This window comes from Carassius auratus, linkage group LG28B, assembly GCF_003368295.1.
Source record: "Carassius auratus strain Wakin linkage group LG28B, ASM336829v1, whole genome shotgun sequence".
Taxonomy (NCBI): Eukaryota; Metazoa; Chordata; class Actinopteri; order Cypriniformes; family Cyprinidae; genus Carassius; species Carassius auratus.
Window position 1 is genome coordinate 3,494,347 of NC_039293.1, and position 14,992 is coordinate 3,509,338.

The 14,992-nt window shown below is 37.3% G+C and overlaps 1 protein-coding gene across 1 annotated transcript in view; it reads left to right on the forward strand.

Moving 5' to 3' along the window:
* LOC113067816 (uncharacterized) overlaps window positions 1–9,034 on the forward strand; it is a 32,452-nt gene extending 23,418 nt beyond the window's left edge. Inside the window, exons 10-21 of the mRNA XM_026240293.1 lie at window positions 1,746–2,129; window positions 2,208–2,279; window positions 2,543–2,929; window positions 3,381–3,761; window positions 3,851–3,940; window positions 4,217–4,336; window positions 4,435–4,619; window positions 5,500–5,657; window positions 7,016–7,261; window positions 7,498–7,660; window positions 8,490–8,592; window positions 8,679–9,034. Of these exons, the coding sequence (XP_026096078.1) occupies window positions 1,746–2,129; window positions 2,208–2,279; window positions 2,543–2,929; window positions 3,381–3,761; window positions 3,851–3,940; window positions 4,217–4,336; window positions 4,435–4,619; window positions 5,500–5,657; window positions 7,016–7,261; window positions 7,498–7,660; window positions 8,490–8,592; window positions 8,679–8,782 (2,393 nt within the window). The 3' untranslated portion in view covers window positions 8,783–9,034. The remainder of the gene's footprint in view (window positions 1–1,745; window positions 2,130–2,207; window positions 2,280–2,542; window positions 2,930–3,380; window positions 3,762–3,850; window positions 3,941–4,216; window positions 4,337–4,434; window positions 4,620–5,499; window positions 5,658–7,015; window positions 7,262–7,497; window positions 7,661–8,489; window positions 8,593–8,678) is intronic.
* The last annotated feature ends 5,958 nt before the right edge of the window (window positions 9,035–14,992 follow it).

The window sequence follows — 14,992 nt, forward strand, 5'->3', positions numbered from 1 at the left end:
TCTCGAGTGAAGAACCGGTTCCATCGGTTTTCGGATCACCAGTAGTTCTTTCGGACAATTCGATTAAATAAACCGGTTGAAGAAAACAGTTCACCGGTTCTTTTGCACTCGACGTAATGGCATCATTTGCGATGATTGCCCTTGTTCAAGCCTTTGGTTTATCCGCGCTCATAACACTAGCACAGAATCAGTTCAGAATCAATCACTAAAAGAATCAGTTCGGTTCAGACGCCCTGTAGGTGTTTCTCAATGTCAAGGAAGGATCCTCGGAAGCCAGTATTTCGAGGATGCTACGTCATCGACATCCGTCGAAGGACTGTTCCAATGTCGAGGATCCTCGGAATTTCAACCAAGGACTGAGTCCTTCGTTTGAAGAATATCCCATACACAGGAAAGGATGCATATGTGTATCCTTCACGCTCTTCGCGCTCTCAAATAACCCACAATCCTATGCGTGCAGCTTTGCTATCTAACGTTAGTTAAAAATTAAAAAATGTCGAACGTAATGTAGTCGGTGTGTTAACGGTTTTTATTTACGTTACCAAACATTTGTTATAACTGTAGTAAATATAAGTAAAGTTTGACGTTTAAATGCCAGTACAAATTATTGCTATTGTAAATTATACAAATACAAATGGTTAACTGAACCGGACCTGTCATTTAACAATTGGTTGCGTCAACGGCATTTATTTTATAAATAACTATTAAGTTGTCCAAATAATTTAATGATACCATTCACAGCGTTATTCAAACGGACCTTTTCACTGACGTAATGACGCAATTACGTGCACTTGCTAGCCTGTTCCATTTACGTGTTCTCCGTATGCTAAAGAGGAGTCTCACCTAGCCTCTGAAGGAAGTGACTTGGAAGGATCAGTCCTACCAAGGAAGTATCCTTGACATTGAGAAACGCCTTGTTTGTTGGTCTGCTTCACCCTGAATCACACATGCGCAGTATCATCAGCTCCTCGGTTCTCGAATCGGACGTGTCTGACAGAAACGGTTCTTGACTCATGAATGAGTCAATGTTTTGTTCGTTATCTGGCTCGACTCGGTGTTCATCTTCAGTTCTCTCTTCACAGCAGTTCAGTCAATGTACTGTTTGAGTACATGAGTACTCCGGGATATTGGTTTGTTTGAACTCAGAGGGAGTGTCAGCCACAATAAAAAAGTTAACAGCTTAAGTCATTTGTGGATTGATGCGTATTAGATATGCGAACTGTTTAAAACGATTCAGTTCGATTTAAACAAAAATATAAAATAAAAATCCAGAACACTGGAAAAACAGGAAGATATAAGAAAGCAGAACATAACAGCTAAATACACCATGTGTAAAGCAGATAACATAAAAAAAACAACACTGAACTACTGAACTAACACACTGACAAGAAACAAATTCAGTCAAGGACTATTTAGACAGGAATACAGACAACAATGTTGTTAAATTGAGCCACGTTCACACAGATCTGTGAAAGCAGCTAAAAGTGCTGTATTTGCAATTATGTCACTTTGTAAACACACATAAAATTCCTTTAGACTGAACACATAACACACATCTGCATGATGTCAGCAATTTCACAAATCCACTTTTGTAGTTTAGTGATGATAATTATATCATTTTCAAATCCAGACTCAGATGTAAGATTACATTAAAATTACTGTGCTTATAATATGCTTTTAGAACACTCTAAATTGTCTTCAATGCAATTAATTTTTTAACATTACTTTTGCAAACTCCATAACAGTTGCTTTCCAAAGCATCAGCAGTGATCCCTGCTACAACTATAAGTCTCTGGATCGTCCCTGGAGAGCCAACAATGAAAGTGGAGATAGCATTTGTGATTCTTCTTTCTCCTGGAACGGCTGGTACCGGCTTTTCTACCGTGGAATGAACATCCAGTTGCCAGAGACTTGTGTTAGTTCATACAGATGTAACACACAGATCCCCGTGTGGTTGAACGGTCCTCACCCTCAGATTGTAGATGGAGTGGTGATCAGAGAGGTCTGTGGACAGTACTGGACTCAATGCTGTGATTACAAACCAAGACCAATCAGAGTTAAAGCATGTCCAGGAAATTACTATGTCTATGAACTTGTGAGGCCAAACTGGTGTGCAGGATATTGTACAAGTACGTGTTTTTTTTTTTTTTTAATTTTGAAGTATTTTAAAATGATTTCTATCTTATCATGATGAATAATTTTTTCAGATATTAGCACCATTTCACAGCCGATTACCACTATACGTCCAGCTATAACCACTAGAACCAACAACACATTGAGTAAGTTGTTATTCTACTTTGTAAAAGAATGTAAGTTATTACAAAAAAAATTTTAAATGAAATTTGCAACTGAATTCCTGCAATGCAATTTAAAATCACAGCTTTTGTTTCTTCACATGTAGCATCACTATTACACAGATCTGTTAAGTATGAATGGTCTAGGAATCTCGTGATCTTTATGCTTGACCTGTTCAGATTTGCACTTATGAACTTCCTTTTTAAAATTCCTTGTCTGTTTTGATCTTATCATCTCTCACTTTTAGATTATGACCCATGCATTAACTACAACACACTCAATGACAGCTGGAGAAACATACTCAGTTATCGTTATGGATCCAATGCTAATTATGATGACACAGATGCTAACTGGGATGGCTGGTATCGACTCTTTCTTAATGGATTGAGTGCTCAGATGCCTGAATGGTGTGTGTCTTACTTGGCATGTGGAGGTTTTAGTTCTCTGTGGCTTGGTGGCTCTCATCCTCGGCTGGAAGATGGAGCTGTTACTCGTGACATTTACGGCTCTTACTATGAGCAGTGCAGTTACTACCGATCCGACCCAATACAAGTCAAAGCTTGTCCTGGAAACTATTATGTCTACAAATTTACCAGACCACCTCTTTCAATCCCATCTCCTACATATTGTTCAGGTATATTTATTTTTAATATTTGTAAGCTTAGGGCCAATTCACAGCAAGGATGATAACAATACAGATATAGTTATAACAATCATTCTCAATATTAAAGAATAGCAGTCCACACCACAGCTGTGATGATAAAAGCACAGTCAAACTATATCGTTGGAATCACTTTCAGAATGATTTTTTTCCAGTTGTTGAATGATACCCAATCAGAATTCATCCTGCTATTACAAGCTCAAGAATTAAAAGCGGCAGACACACGTGCTTACAATAAACTGAAGAAATCATTCCATGATGTGGACATTAATATCACTATCTTCATAGTTATCATCATAGCTTTCGTTCTTGGTGTGAACAGAGCGTTATTGTGAATAATTGTAGGTTTTCACATTATTATCTTGAATAAATTAATCTGCTGTATATAATATTCTCTATGTTCTCTATTTATTTTTCATAATAGTACGTTTCACCACCCCAAGTGTTGACCCTTGCTACAACTATAACAGTCTGAATGAGACTTGGAGAGCAACAAACAATTCTTACAATAGCAATATAAGGTGTGATAACATCCAAGGCTGGTACAGGCTGTTCTACAACGGTCAGAGTGCCCAGATGCCAGAATCATGTGTAAATCAATACATGTGTGGCACTTATTACCCAATGTGGCTTAACGGTTCCCATCCGCGACTGGAAGATGGGGTGGTCACCCGTCAGGTCTGTGGCTCTGGGTGGAGTGACTGCTGTTATTACAGATCTCTCCCTATACAAGTCAAAGCATGTCCAGGAAATTATTATGTTTATGAGTTTGTCAGCCCAGTAACCTGTGGAGCTTACTGTGCAGGTAAACAATTATTTATGTGTATTTCAGTCATTTACATTTCTGTGTTATTTAAAATTATATTGATAAAAAACAATTGTTCCTGCTATCAGATATATCAAAACTTAGTGCAGCCTCTTCGACAACAGCAGCAACACCAAGAACACCAACAGCATCCACTACTCCAAGAGTCACAGCCACTGGTAAAGTATTAATTCTTGTTTATTTCATCAACTCTCATGAGCATCTTTTTGGGCATGCATTTTAATTACATGAACTCATTCCACTATCACACATGTGCAGTCAATTCATAGCAAAAGTCATCTTTGTAAAAAACACTAACATAAACGATGCATGACAATTATTATTAAAAGTGTGGATTGGCAATGGTTCTGTTCTTTGCAACAGAATGTTTAGCTACACCTCTTTTCAAATGACTCTTTGTGTTGTATTTAATTTCTTTGTGCTTCTCCTCTCAGGTGTGAGGGATCACTGTACTGAACTCAGTTGCTCTGAGGATGAACACTGTGGAGAAAAAAATGGTGTTTATGGCTGTTTATGTAACGCAAACCATTCCAGATGGAATTCTGAATCTTTCGGTTGGTATTCTTTATTTTTTTATTTATTGTATTTATTTCTTTTGCCATTAAAAAGCCATAATTGTAAATTTATTAAAGGTTTTTTTTTTTTTCTTCAGATTTCTCAGAAACCTGTGAAAGCAGCTCTGGCTCCATGTCTGTGTCTCGCTGTCAGCTCTTTGAGGCTGGTTTTTCAGCTGATATCTTACATCTCAATGATCCAAGCTGTAAAGGAACAGTGCGCAATGGCAGAGTGGAATTTCATTTTGACAACAATGAACACATCTGTGGTACTAACCTTGTGGTGAGATTCATTTATGTATAATCTATTCAAGTAAACCATCCAAACTGGGGGTCAAACTCTCACTGATGAATCAATCTGTGACATCAAAAAAAAGGACTAAAAAACCTCACTAGACCATCTGAGAAGGGTTCGGGAATATACAGTAAGTGTTTTATTCTTCTGCTGATGTTAGCCAGGAGAGTGACAACACATTCCCTTTATAAACTAATGCTAAAAAAGTCCCTCAGACCTTAACTCACTTGACTGCACCACCTGTTTGTGATTTTTTTTATTGTTGCTTTCATTAAAACAAATTTGAAACACTTCTATATAATTGTGTATTGGTACAACTACATGTATCATATCTCGTGCCAAAATGATCTTCTCTTAATTCTTAAAACTGTATATGTGTAAGTAACCTGTCGCTCACGACACTTGCACCGACACACACACACACACACACAACAAAAACTGTTGCCCGCATTCTCCACCATTAATATGTGACTTATGCAACTGTTTGGGTTATGTAGTGCCTCCACCTTACTTTGATGGTTCCTTTAACCCATTCTGTTGACTATAAGTAATGTTGCACTGACATGTCTACTTACTCTCACAAGAGTGTTAGAAGAGTGTTAGTAGACCAGTAGGGTTAGAATAAGTTATATAGTCAGTATAATGTCTGTTGGGAGACCATTACAATAAAGGGTTAACAGATATTAACCAGACAGTCTACTATTACTCTGAAGAGAACTAGTTGACATTTATGTGCAACGTTACTTGTAGTCCACAAAATGTTCTAAATGGAACATCAAAATAGTGTTACTTGTGTAGTTACTATTACTCTCATTTCTAGAATTCAATTAGGCTGAATTACAAAAATCACTTTTTATTTTTTAAACAGGCCAATGGCACCCACTTCATCTATGATAACTTCATTCTGGGAACACCGAGGACAGAAGGCCTCATCAGCAGAGAGAAGGTTCTGAAGCTTTCTTTCAGCTGTGCTTACCCCCAAACACAAACTCTTTCCATGAATATGGAAATCAACCCACTGGAGAGGTGATAATCAATACACATTGAAGATATACTAGCATAGAGCTAGTGCAGATGTCAACATTTTCAGCAAATTAAGATTTTTTGTATGTGTGCAAACTAGTGGTGGGCCGTTATCGCCGTTAACGTGCTGCGTTAACGTGAGACTCTTATCGGGCGATAAAAAAAATATTGCTGTTAATCTATTGTCAACGTTGGGTGGGGAGCTGGGTCTATACTAAGCGAGCTATGATGACTTTCACCTTGATACTTTATATAACCGACTGGTTGAGGCCAGCCTAACGGACAGCAACACTGAACCGAGCTCTCTTCTGCGAAGTTCTCCTCAAAGTCCCTCCTGCAACGGAACGAACAAATACAAATCGCAGTTTGAAACAAACAACAAGATGTGAAAGAGCCATCTTGTTCTGATCAAAGAACAAGTGTTTTGATCAAAACACTTGAACATTGAATTTGCTTATTTTTGCTCTAGTGCCGACAAATACATACGAAATGTCAAAATATCAACCTTGGAAATTATGTTCGAAAAAACAGTCAGTTATTTCTTAAGTGAAAGTAAACAGTTGAGGAAAAAAATGGGATGTGTATTATATTGGATGCGTTCATCGTCTCTTAAAGTGACTGCGCCTAATTTAGCTACTGGCTGCTGTTAATGTTAATCCAAGAAAATGAAAATGAAAATCATTCACTGCTCTTGACTACTTTGTAGTTTTAACAGTCAAATCAAAAATTATTCAGACACCAGATCTTTTTTGATATATATAGCAAAACTGTAATAATGTGAGAAATGTTGAAGGTGTCTGAATAAATGTAGGTTTGATTGTATATTTCATTTTGACATTGAAGACTATCCAGTGCTTTTTTACATTTAATTATTTAGTTTCTGTACCTTGACACCTACAAACTTGAAAAAACCTTAAACATTGTGTAAATAGCATAAATAAATAAAAATAAACGAACATACAAATTAAACAATTTCAAACAGGGCCCACTGCTACAACCTTCACCGGGCAATTGTGCAATGTGGAATTAGTTTACAGCTTTTTCAAGCAGTTTGTGATGCATTTTGGAAACAGGAGATGTACATTTCTAATGCACCACCTTGCTTGATAAACCCCTTCTCAAAGACTTACTGTTTGTCAATTTTATTTGGGTAACACACATATTCTGAATGCCGTCGGAAGAATTTGAATGAGCCATTTTAATCTAGATTAATCTAGATTAATTTCAAGATCACAGTGAGATTAATCTAGATTAAAAAAATTAATCTATGCCCACCTCTAGTGCAAACTAATTCTTTAAGCAGAAACATAAATAACAAACTGGGGTAACTCTTAACACAGATCTACCCTTCATTTTAATAGCATTGTGCACAAGAGCCTTCCAGCGGGTGAAGGCAGATATCGTGTTCGGATGATTCCATATCAGGACGATGAGTTTACCCAGCCCTTCACTGGTAGTGTGGATGCGGAGCTCAACCAGGAGATGCATGTGGAAGTTCGCGTTGAGGGGGTTGACAGTCGACAATTTGCCCTGGTGATAGACACATGTTGGGCTACACCTGTGAATGACCCCGATTACACTCTCCGCTGGGATCTCATCGTTCAAGAGTTAAAAAAAATGCTTCTTTTCTATTCCAAAAAGATCAGTCTCATGTCACTGTAAAACAATATTTTTTTAAAAATACACTTTGATCTGCACATACATTGAATAAAAAATGAAACATCCCTGTTGGATGCTTTGCTTTTCAGTATTTCAGTGCTAAAGCACAGGACAACTTTGATATAGAATGTCTTGCATGACAAAAAATATATATATATTAATTGTTTATCATTGATATTCTCAGGTGTCCCAATCCAAATGATGACACAGTGGAGCTGCTGCAGAACGGCGTCTCGACATCCAGCCGTTTCTCCTTCAGGATGTTTATCTTCACTGCAAACTCCACTAAGCTTTACCTGCACTGTTCTATTCAACTTTGCCTTCTGTCTAGCAATCACTGTTCAGTGGTGAGATGTGACGATTACTATATGGTTGTAAATGTCAAGGTTTTAGATTCTACTACTGACAACCTCCTGTTGATCAAACAATAATCTAAAAACTGGTCTGCAAATATCATCATCACCACTGCCCATAGTGATAAGGTTTAAGGCCCCGATATACTTAAAAAAAAATCAAAGAAGAAACTTATATGACATCATTTCAAACAAAATTAGGCCGAAACGAAGTTTGTTTTGAGTTTGTTTCAGGAGTTCGAAATAGCTGACCAAAGCAATCTTTCAGGGGGAGTTTGTTTTGTCTTCTAAACACCTTTGAGATACTCTTGGTCCATGGTGGTTATGCATTTGCTTGGTTTGTTCTGGAACTCCATCTTCTTTGACGTGCTTTTTTTTCCATGGTTTGTTTTCTCATTCAATAGAGGTGAGACAGGAGAACAACATCTCCAAGTCACTAGCAACATAAACACACTGTGTTGAATAGCTGAGCTGCCAAAAATGTATACGCACCAGTACAATTGCTCCAATAGTTTTTCCACATCATGCTAAAGTTTTTAGACTATGAACCATTCACACTTAAATACTGATTATGGAAATGGAATGATTCTTTTGCATTGCAAAATGATACTGGACTCTGAACTGCTGCTAATCATTATTCTTTTGTCTATAATATTGTGACAATTGATCCACGTCTCATACCAAGAAGTATATCAGAACCTTTAATGACAGGGATGCTATAATACTTGTTTGTGGAGATTTTGCACTTCCCTTTATGTCTCATTTTTGTTCAGTTATATTTAACGGGACTTACATAGCTGGATTCTGTCTTTTCCTTCTGTAGAACTGTAACTCTGGGCAGCACTGGAGAAAGCGCAGGTCTCTGGACTTCCACGACAGTTCTTCAATATCCATGGGTCCTCTGATGTTGTCAGAAGGAAACACAGGTGAACATTTCATTCAACTGTTTTAATTAGTAAGTTATTATTTCTGTCTTGAATATATTACATTTCATTATTTTCCCTATTCACAGATAAGTGGGTCAAAGACCCAGTGAAGGTATCCAAGGCTTCTTCTCTGTGTGCTTCTCTGATGGTGTTGTTTGTCTTTATGATGAGTGTCTTGATCCTCTTTTAAAAATTTCTTCGAGAAAATTGGAAGCATTTAACATGCATATAATCTAATGTCATTATAATTAAGGTTGCACTGATGTCACGCTGGTTGTGGGTTTCTAAAGGTTTCTTTGCTTCATAGCAGTTATAACTGTGGTATTTTAAGTGAATTGTTGTTTAATCAGTTTTATTAATTGTTGCATACTACTATATTAATCTTGTTTTACTTGAAATGAAGTGGAACAATGGCAAAGCCAATCAGATTCATGCTAATTAAAGTCATGCAAAAACATTACAAGACTGTTTATTTTCAGTTCAATTAAGCTTTAAAAATTTATATGTTTGTGTAGGAGTTCAATTATGTCTTTCTATGAAAAGGCTAATAGTGGGTACTATTAAACAATATCACAGTATTTATAGGGTTAGTTTACCCAAAAATCTAAATTATGTAATTAATAACTCACTCTCATGTCGTTCCAAACCCGTAAAACCTCAGTTTATCTTCTGAACACAGTTTAAGATATTTTAGATTTAGTCCGAGAGGTCTCAGTCCCTCCATTGAAACTGTGTGTACGGTCTACTGTCCATGTCCAGAAAGGTAAGAAAAACATCATCAAAGTAGTCCATGTGACATCATAGGGTCGGTTAGAATTTTTTGAAGCATCGAAAATACATTTTGGTCCAAAAATAGCAAAAACTACGACTTTATTTAGCATTGTCTTCTCTTCCGTGTCTGTGAGATTTCAAAACACTGCAGTGTAGTCTCAGGCGGCAAGGAAGTCGATCGGAAGTTGAAGTCGGGTGGGGGCTGCCATCTTGTAGCAGAACTTCACTTGCGTTAGCATTCCCATTGACTCCCATTCATTTTGGCGTCACTTTGACAGCGAATAACTTTACATCTGAGGCGTTTAAAGACTCCATTTCTCCATTATTTATTTCTAAAGATACACGACAATGTATAAAGGGCTCCATTACCTTCTATGTTACATTATGGCCCCGTATAAACAGTTTTTGTAAAAAATAGGCTAACGATTGCGTCATAACCACTCGTCTCTCTGTCGCATTACCGTACAGACAGGAGGAGAAGTTCGCAGACAATTAACTTAATATGGCGTACTACAGTTACATTTTAAAATACTAAACAAAATAATTAATCAGAATACTTACTCCTGCTCACTCACGACAAAGAACTCCCCGCTCAAGCTCGCCGTCTCTGCAAGATTAACGATGGCAGTTTGCACGCACAGCCACAAGATTTACATCTGTCAGACTGGTTGCTGACGTCGTCAAGCTTTGTTTGAGTCTGCGCGTCAGAAACGGAAGTGCTAAAAAACACTAAAAATGGGCTTCACTTGTCTCAGTTGAGTTCCAATGGGGTCGCTGTGTCTATTTCTTTTACTGTCTATGTGTAATATGTAGTGATATTCCGGTTCACGAATCATTCGATGTAACCGCATCTTCTTGAACCAGTTCACCAAATAGAACTGAATCGTTTAAAATGCTGCACGTCTCCAATAAGCATTAATCCACAAATGACTTAAGCTGTTAACTTTTTTTTATGTGGCTGACACTCCCTCTGAGTTCAAACAAACCAATTTCCCGGAGTGATTCATGTACTCAAAAACAGTACACTGACTGAACTGCTGTGAAGAGAGAACTGAAGATTAACACCAAGCGAGATAATTAACAAAAGATTGACTCATTCACGAGTCAAGAACCGTTTCTGTCAGACGCGTCCGATTCGTGAACCGAAGAGCTTATGATACTGCGCATGCGTGATTCAGCGTGAAGCAGACCGACACACAGGGCGTCTGAACCGAACTGATTCTTTTGGTGATTGATTCTGAACTGATTCTATGCTAGTGTTATGAGCGCGGGTAAACCGAAGGCTTGAATCAAGGGCAATCATCGCCAATGACGTCATTACGTCGAGCGCAAAAGAACCGGTGAACCGTTTTCTTCAACCGGTTTATTGAATCGAACTGTCCGAAAGAACTACTGGTGATCTGAACACCGATGCAACCGGTTCTTCACTCGTGAACGAGTCAGTCTATTATTCGTTATCTGGGTCGGCTCAGTGTTCATCTTCAGTTCTCTCTTCACAGCAGTTCAGTCAGTGTCAGGGGCAGATCTACCGGGGTGGCAAATGCCACTGCCACCCCTGCTGCCACCCCAGTTGGCAACAACGAATTAAAAGTTATGGGCAATTTGAAAATTTACGAGCACGAATCCCCAATGTCCGACTGCAGTGAATGCAGCAGCACAAGAGGACGCCAGAGCGGCACGAGACTGATTTGTTTGGAAAACTTTCTCAGTACACGCAAAGCGAGGGAACCACGAGACTCGGGAGGAAAGAGGTAAAAATGGATTATCTATCTATCAAGAAATTAAGCTTTAATGAAAGCACAGACTTTGAGATGATAAAGAACTAACGTTACAGTGATGTAGTCTACTACGTGATATTTTACCCACTTTTAAAAAGCATGAGGATAACAACTTCGTTTTGTGTCAGAACTTTCACACTTTCATAAATTCTCCCCGTCTGTGTTTGAAAAGGGACATGGATTGAATCGCCGAAATGGAACTTGCTGTATAAAGCAGAACGTCACGGAATTCGGCCATTTTTGAATGAATAAATCAAAAGTAGAGCTGTACATTTAATCAAGTCTCGATATGGACTAGTGTCTGTGAATATTAAAGGTGTTCGGTACCGTCACTACACGCAGAGTACGTAGTAGGGCATAGGGCACCAACTCCCAGAGGGGCACCATCCCAGTTGCTCAAGAAAAAAAAAAACATTCTCCCATCCGCGCTCGCACCTCATGGTTGCGTATGAATGTTCGTAATTGATGGATGAACATCTATGTCCGGGTAAAGGACATCAGCAATCCGGCCCAGAGAAAAGAAAACTAACGTTAAACAAAGTAAAAAAAAAAAAAACACACAAAAAAAACACAGGCATAAAGTTGGCTTGACGTTGGACTTTCGAGTCTCAAATTTAGGGACCGTCTCTAAAGTTACATGCAGTATTGGTATACACTTTTCTAACGTCAGTAGCATTTGAGGAGAATGACTTACAGTCATAAAAACAACTCTTATTGTTAATTTGGGTGTCAGTTATAATGCACAATTGAATTTAATGTTTGATATTTATTAAAATAAATTGTAAATCATATGTAAATTATGCTACTTTTTCACATGGGATCAAACGAAAATTTGAAGCTCAATAGAATTTGAGTAGACAGACTTGCAGTCATAAAACAATTGTAATGTGTTCATTTAGGTGTCAGATACAATGCACACCTTATACATTTTTAATATATATTAAAATAAATTAGAAATCATTTAGGTAAAATCAAGGTCCGTTTATCACTTTAAGGCACATTCCTGTGAAACTTTTTTTTTTTTCTCAGGTTACCTTATGAAAATTACCCATGGTTTTAACAATAACACCACAAATCATCGTTCTTGTAGCCATGGTAACTGCAAATTAAACATGGTTTTGTTACTTTAAATAATAATTTACAAAGAAGTATTAATATACTGTAATATTTTTTTGATGTTGTTGCTATAAAAACAGACCTAAGCCATCAATAGCCTTTAAAATGACTTAAAATGCATTATATAAAAAACAATGAGGCAATAATGATTGGTTAATAATAACACTGTTAAAATACATAATGTAGGCAAATACAAAATAAACAATTGATGTACATGTTATTACAAATGCCATGTAATTGCTGCTGTTACACTTACAGGACGATCAAATCCTTGTTTAGGCTACTGACCAAACATTTAATTCAAATATTCACTTAATCTTTCATTTTTGGACACCTTTTTGCTTATTATATTAGATACACCAGCACAAATGTTTGAGGATACATTGCCTTGGTTTCCTGTGAAAGGGACTCCCGTTGAAAGGGGTATCCCGGTGTTGCTGATTGGCTGGAAGTTCAGTAGTGGCTGAAGTGACGACTTGGGAAGCCCGTGGTTGTTGGGCATTGGCTGAAGGTGCAGAGCCGTGTGCGCTGGTTGAAGTTGAACGGGCACCCGAGGTCAGGCGTCGGAGACTCGACGTTACAAAACTTAACTCAGAACACGAAACTCTCAAACGGATAAGAAAAGAAATAAAGTTTGACGAGACATGGTTGTGTTCCTTCTCATCGTGGCTAAGTAGCAGCAGGCTTGCAGGCCGAAGCACGCTGGAACCGCACTCAAAGAACAGTGATGACAAAAAAACATGGCTAATAACAGAAACACAGCTAGAGACTAAAAGCAAAGATTTTGTGGTGTCCTAAGTATTTAAACTGGCCTGTTGGCCACACCTCAAATGTTGTCTTGACCAATCAGATATTGTCTTGGCTCGGGGGTATCATAAATCATATGTTTATCTTACCAAGCATGTGGTCCGAATTTTCCTGCCTTGCAGGGTTTAATTTTGGACATGATTCCTATTAAACGAAAATGATACATTTGATCAAAAAATGATTATCTGTGCTAATTCAAGCAAGAAAATTAGCTCACACACATACCAAACATAATTATGAATCCTTAAGCTATGCCATAGTTATTAAAAAAACATACACAATAAGTGATTATAACATGATAGTCAAATGTGTGGGTTACACATTAATGAATATGGAGTGAAGCGATGGACTGATTCATTTATAAGTCTTTTTGAGTTCATTCTGGTCTATATATATGTACAAAAAGCAGTTTCTTTGCCATTCTCATGACATAGGGATGTTCTGTGAAGAGGTTCAAAGCCCCTTCCCCCCCTAAGGAATTTCAGTCTGGTTCTGCTAGGTGGGGGAAGTCAATGGAAGTGTTTAACTCGATCTCATGGGTTTACATGTGATGTCAAGCGTTGCATTTCCATTACAAACAACACATTTGACACCAAATTTCTCTTCTTCGAGTTGAAATTGTCAATAATTGTTTTAGTGGTGTTAATGTTGAAAGCTGTTGTGTGAACAAGTTGGTTGGTCATCTTGCTTGGTTCTTGTGGCACTAGAACTGATTTATGACTTCCTGAGGAATTCGGCTCCGTGTTTTTGATAGACTCTTTAATTTGTCTGGTTCGACTCATTTCTGTTACAACCCCATCAATATTTTTCTAGATCCGCCCCTGGTCAGTGTACTGTTTGAGTAAATGAATTACTCCGGGATATTGGTTTGTTTGAAATAATTAATAATTAATTAATAATTAATAATTAATGTTAATGTATTGTTAATGGTTTGTTTGAAATAATATATTAATGATTTATTAAATGCTGACAATGTTTACAATGTAGAAATTAAGAATAATCTTGAATAACAAATTCCATAAAAGCATTATTGATTGTTTGCTTGAGACTAAATGCATTAACTAATGTTAACCCACTGAACACCATTCTAAAGTGTTACCCCAGAATGAATGAGAAAATGTAGAGTAAAAGTAATACTCTGGTATTGTTCATTTGGGAGTCACACTTGTGTTGTTCGCGGTGAAAAGTGTCCGGACACCTGAAATAAACTTTTTTTTTTTTTTCAGCTAAGTAAATGTTATGTATTTTTGTTCAATAATAGTTTAGTTCATTATTTTGTGATTTCATGGTACTAACTAATATTTAGTTGTATTAGTTTAGCTAATATAACTAACTAACACTTATTTACAATTAGCATAATCCCCATCTATGAATTACAGCTATACAAAGTACGTGTCAAGGTCTGGTATACTTTTTCAGGTTTGGCTAATAGGCCATGTATGCCTAACAATAGATATTCCATAATGTGTGTCCACCAAAGAGTTTTTAGCCAGCTGAAAATGTTAGGTGCTCTTCTTAAAATTACCAAATGGTGGCGCTTGAGAACACTTTGTTGGCACAGTGTTTTTCTAGCTGCGAAAATATTAGTTGCTATGATTTGGAATATACATGGTGGCAACATATTACTAGTATCTCATTTTTACGAATTGTACTAATTATTGTACACTGTTGTTGGCAGACATTGTACAAGTTGGATGGTTGGTTGCTATTTGTCCCACCAATCCAATGTTTACGGCTGGGTAAATAGTGACGGTGACGAGCGATGCATTTTACAGTTGTCAACTCAAAAAATAAATAATAATAATAATAATAAAAAATGGAGGGCAAAGGCAAATTATCTAATACAATTATTATGGCAGTGTACAAAAATTCAGTGCCATCAGTTTGCCAAAAAGAACACAGAACGTTTTGTGCGCCATTTACCCCTG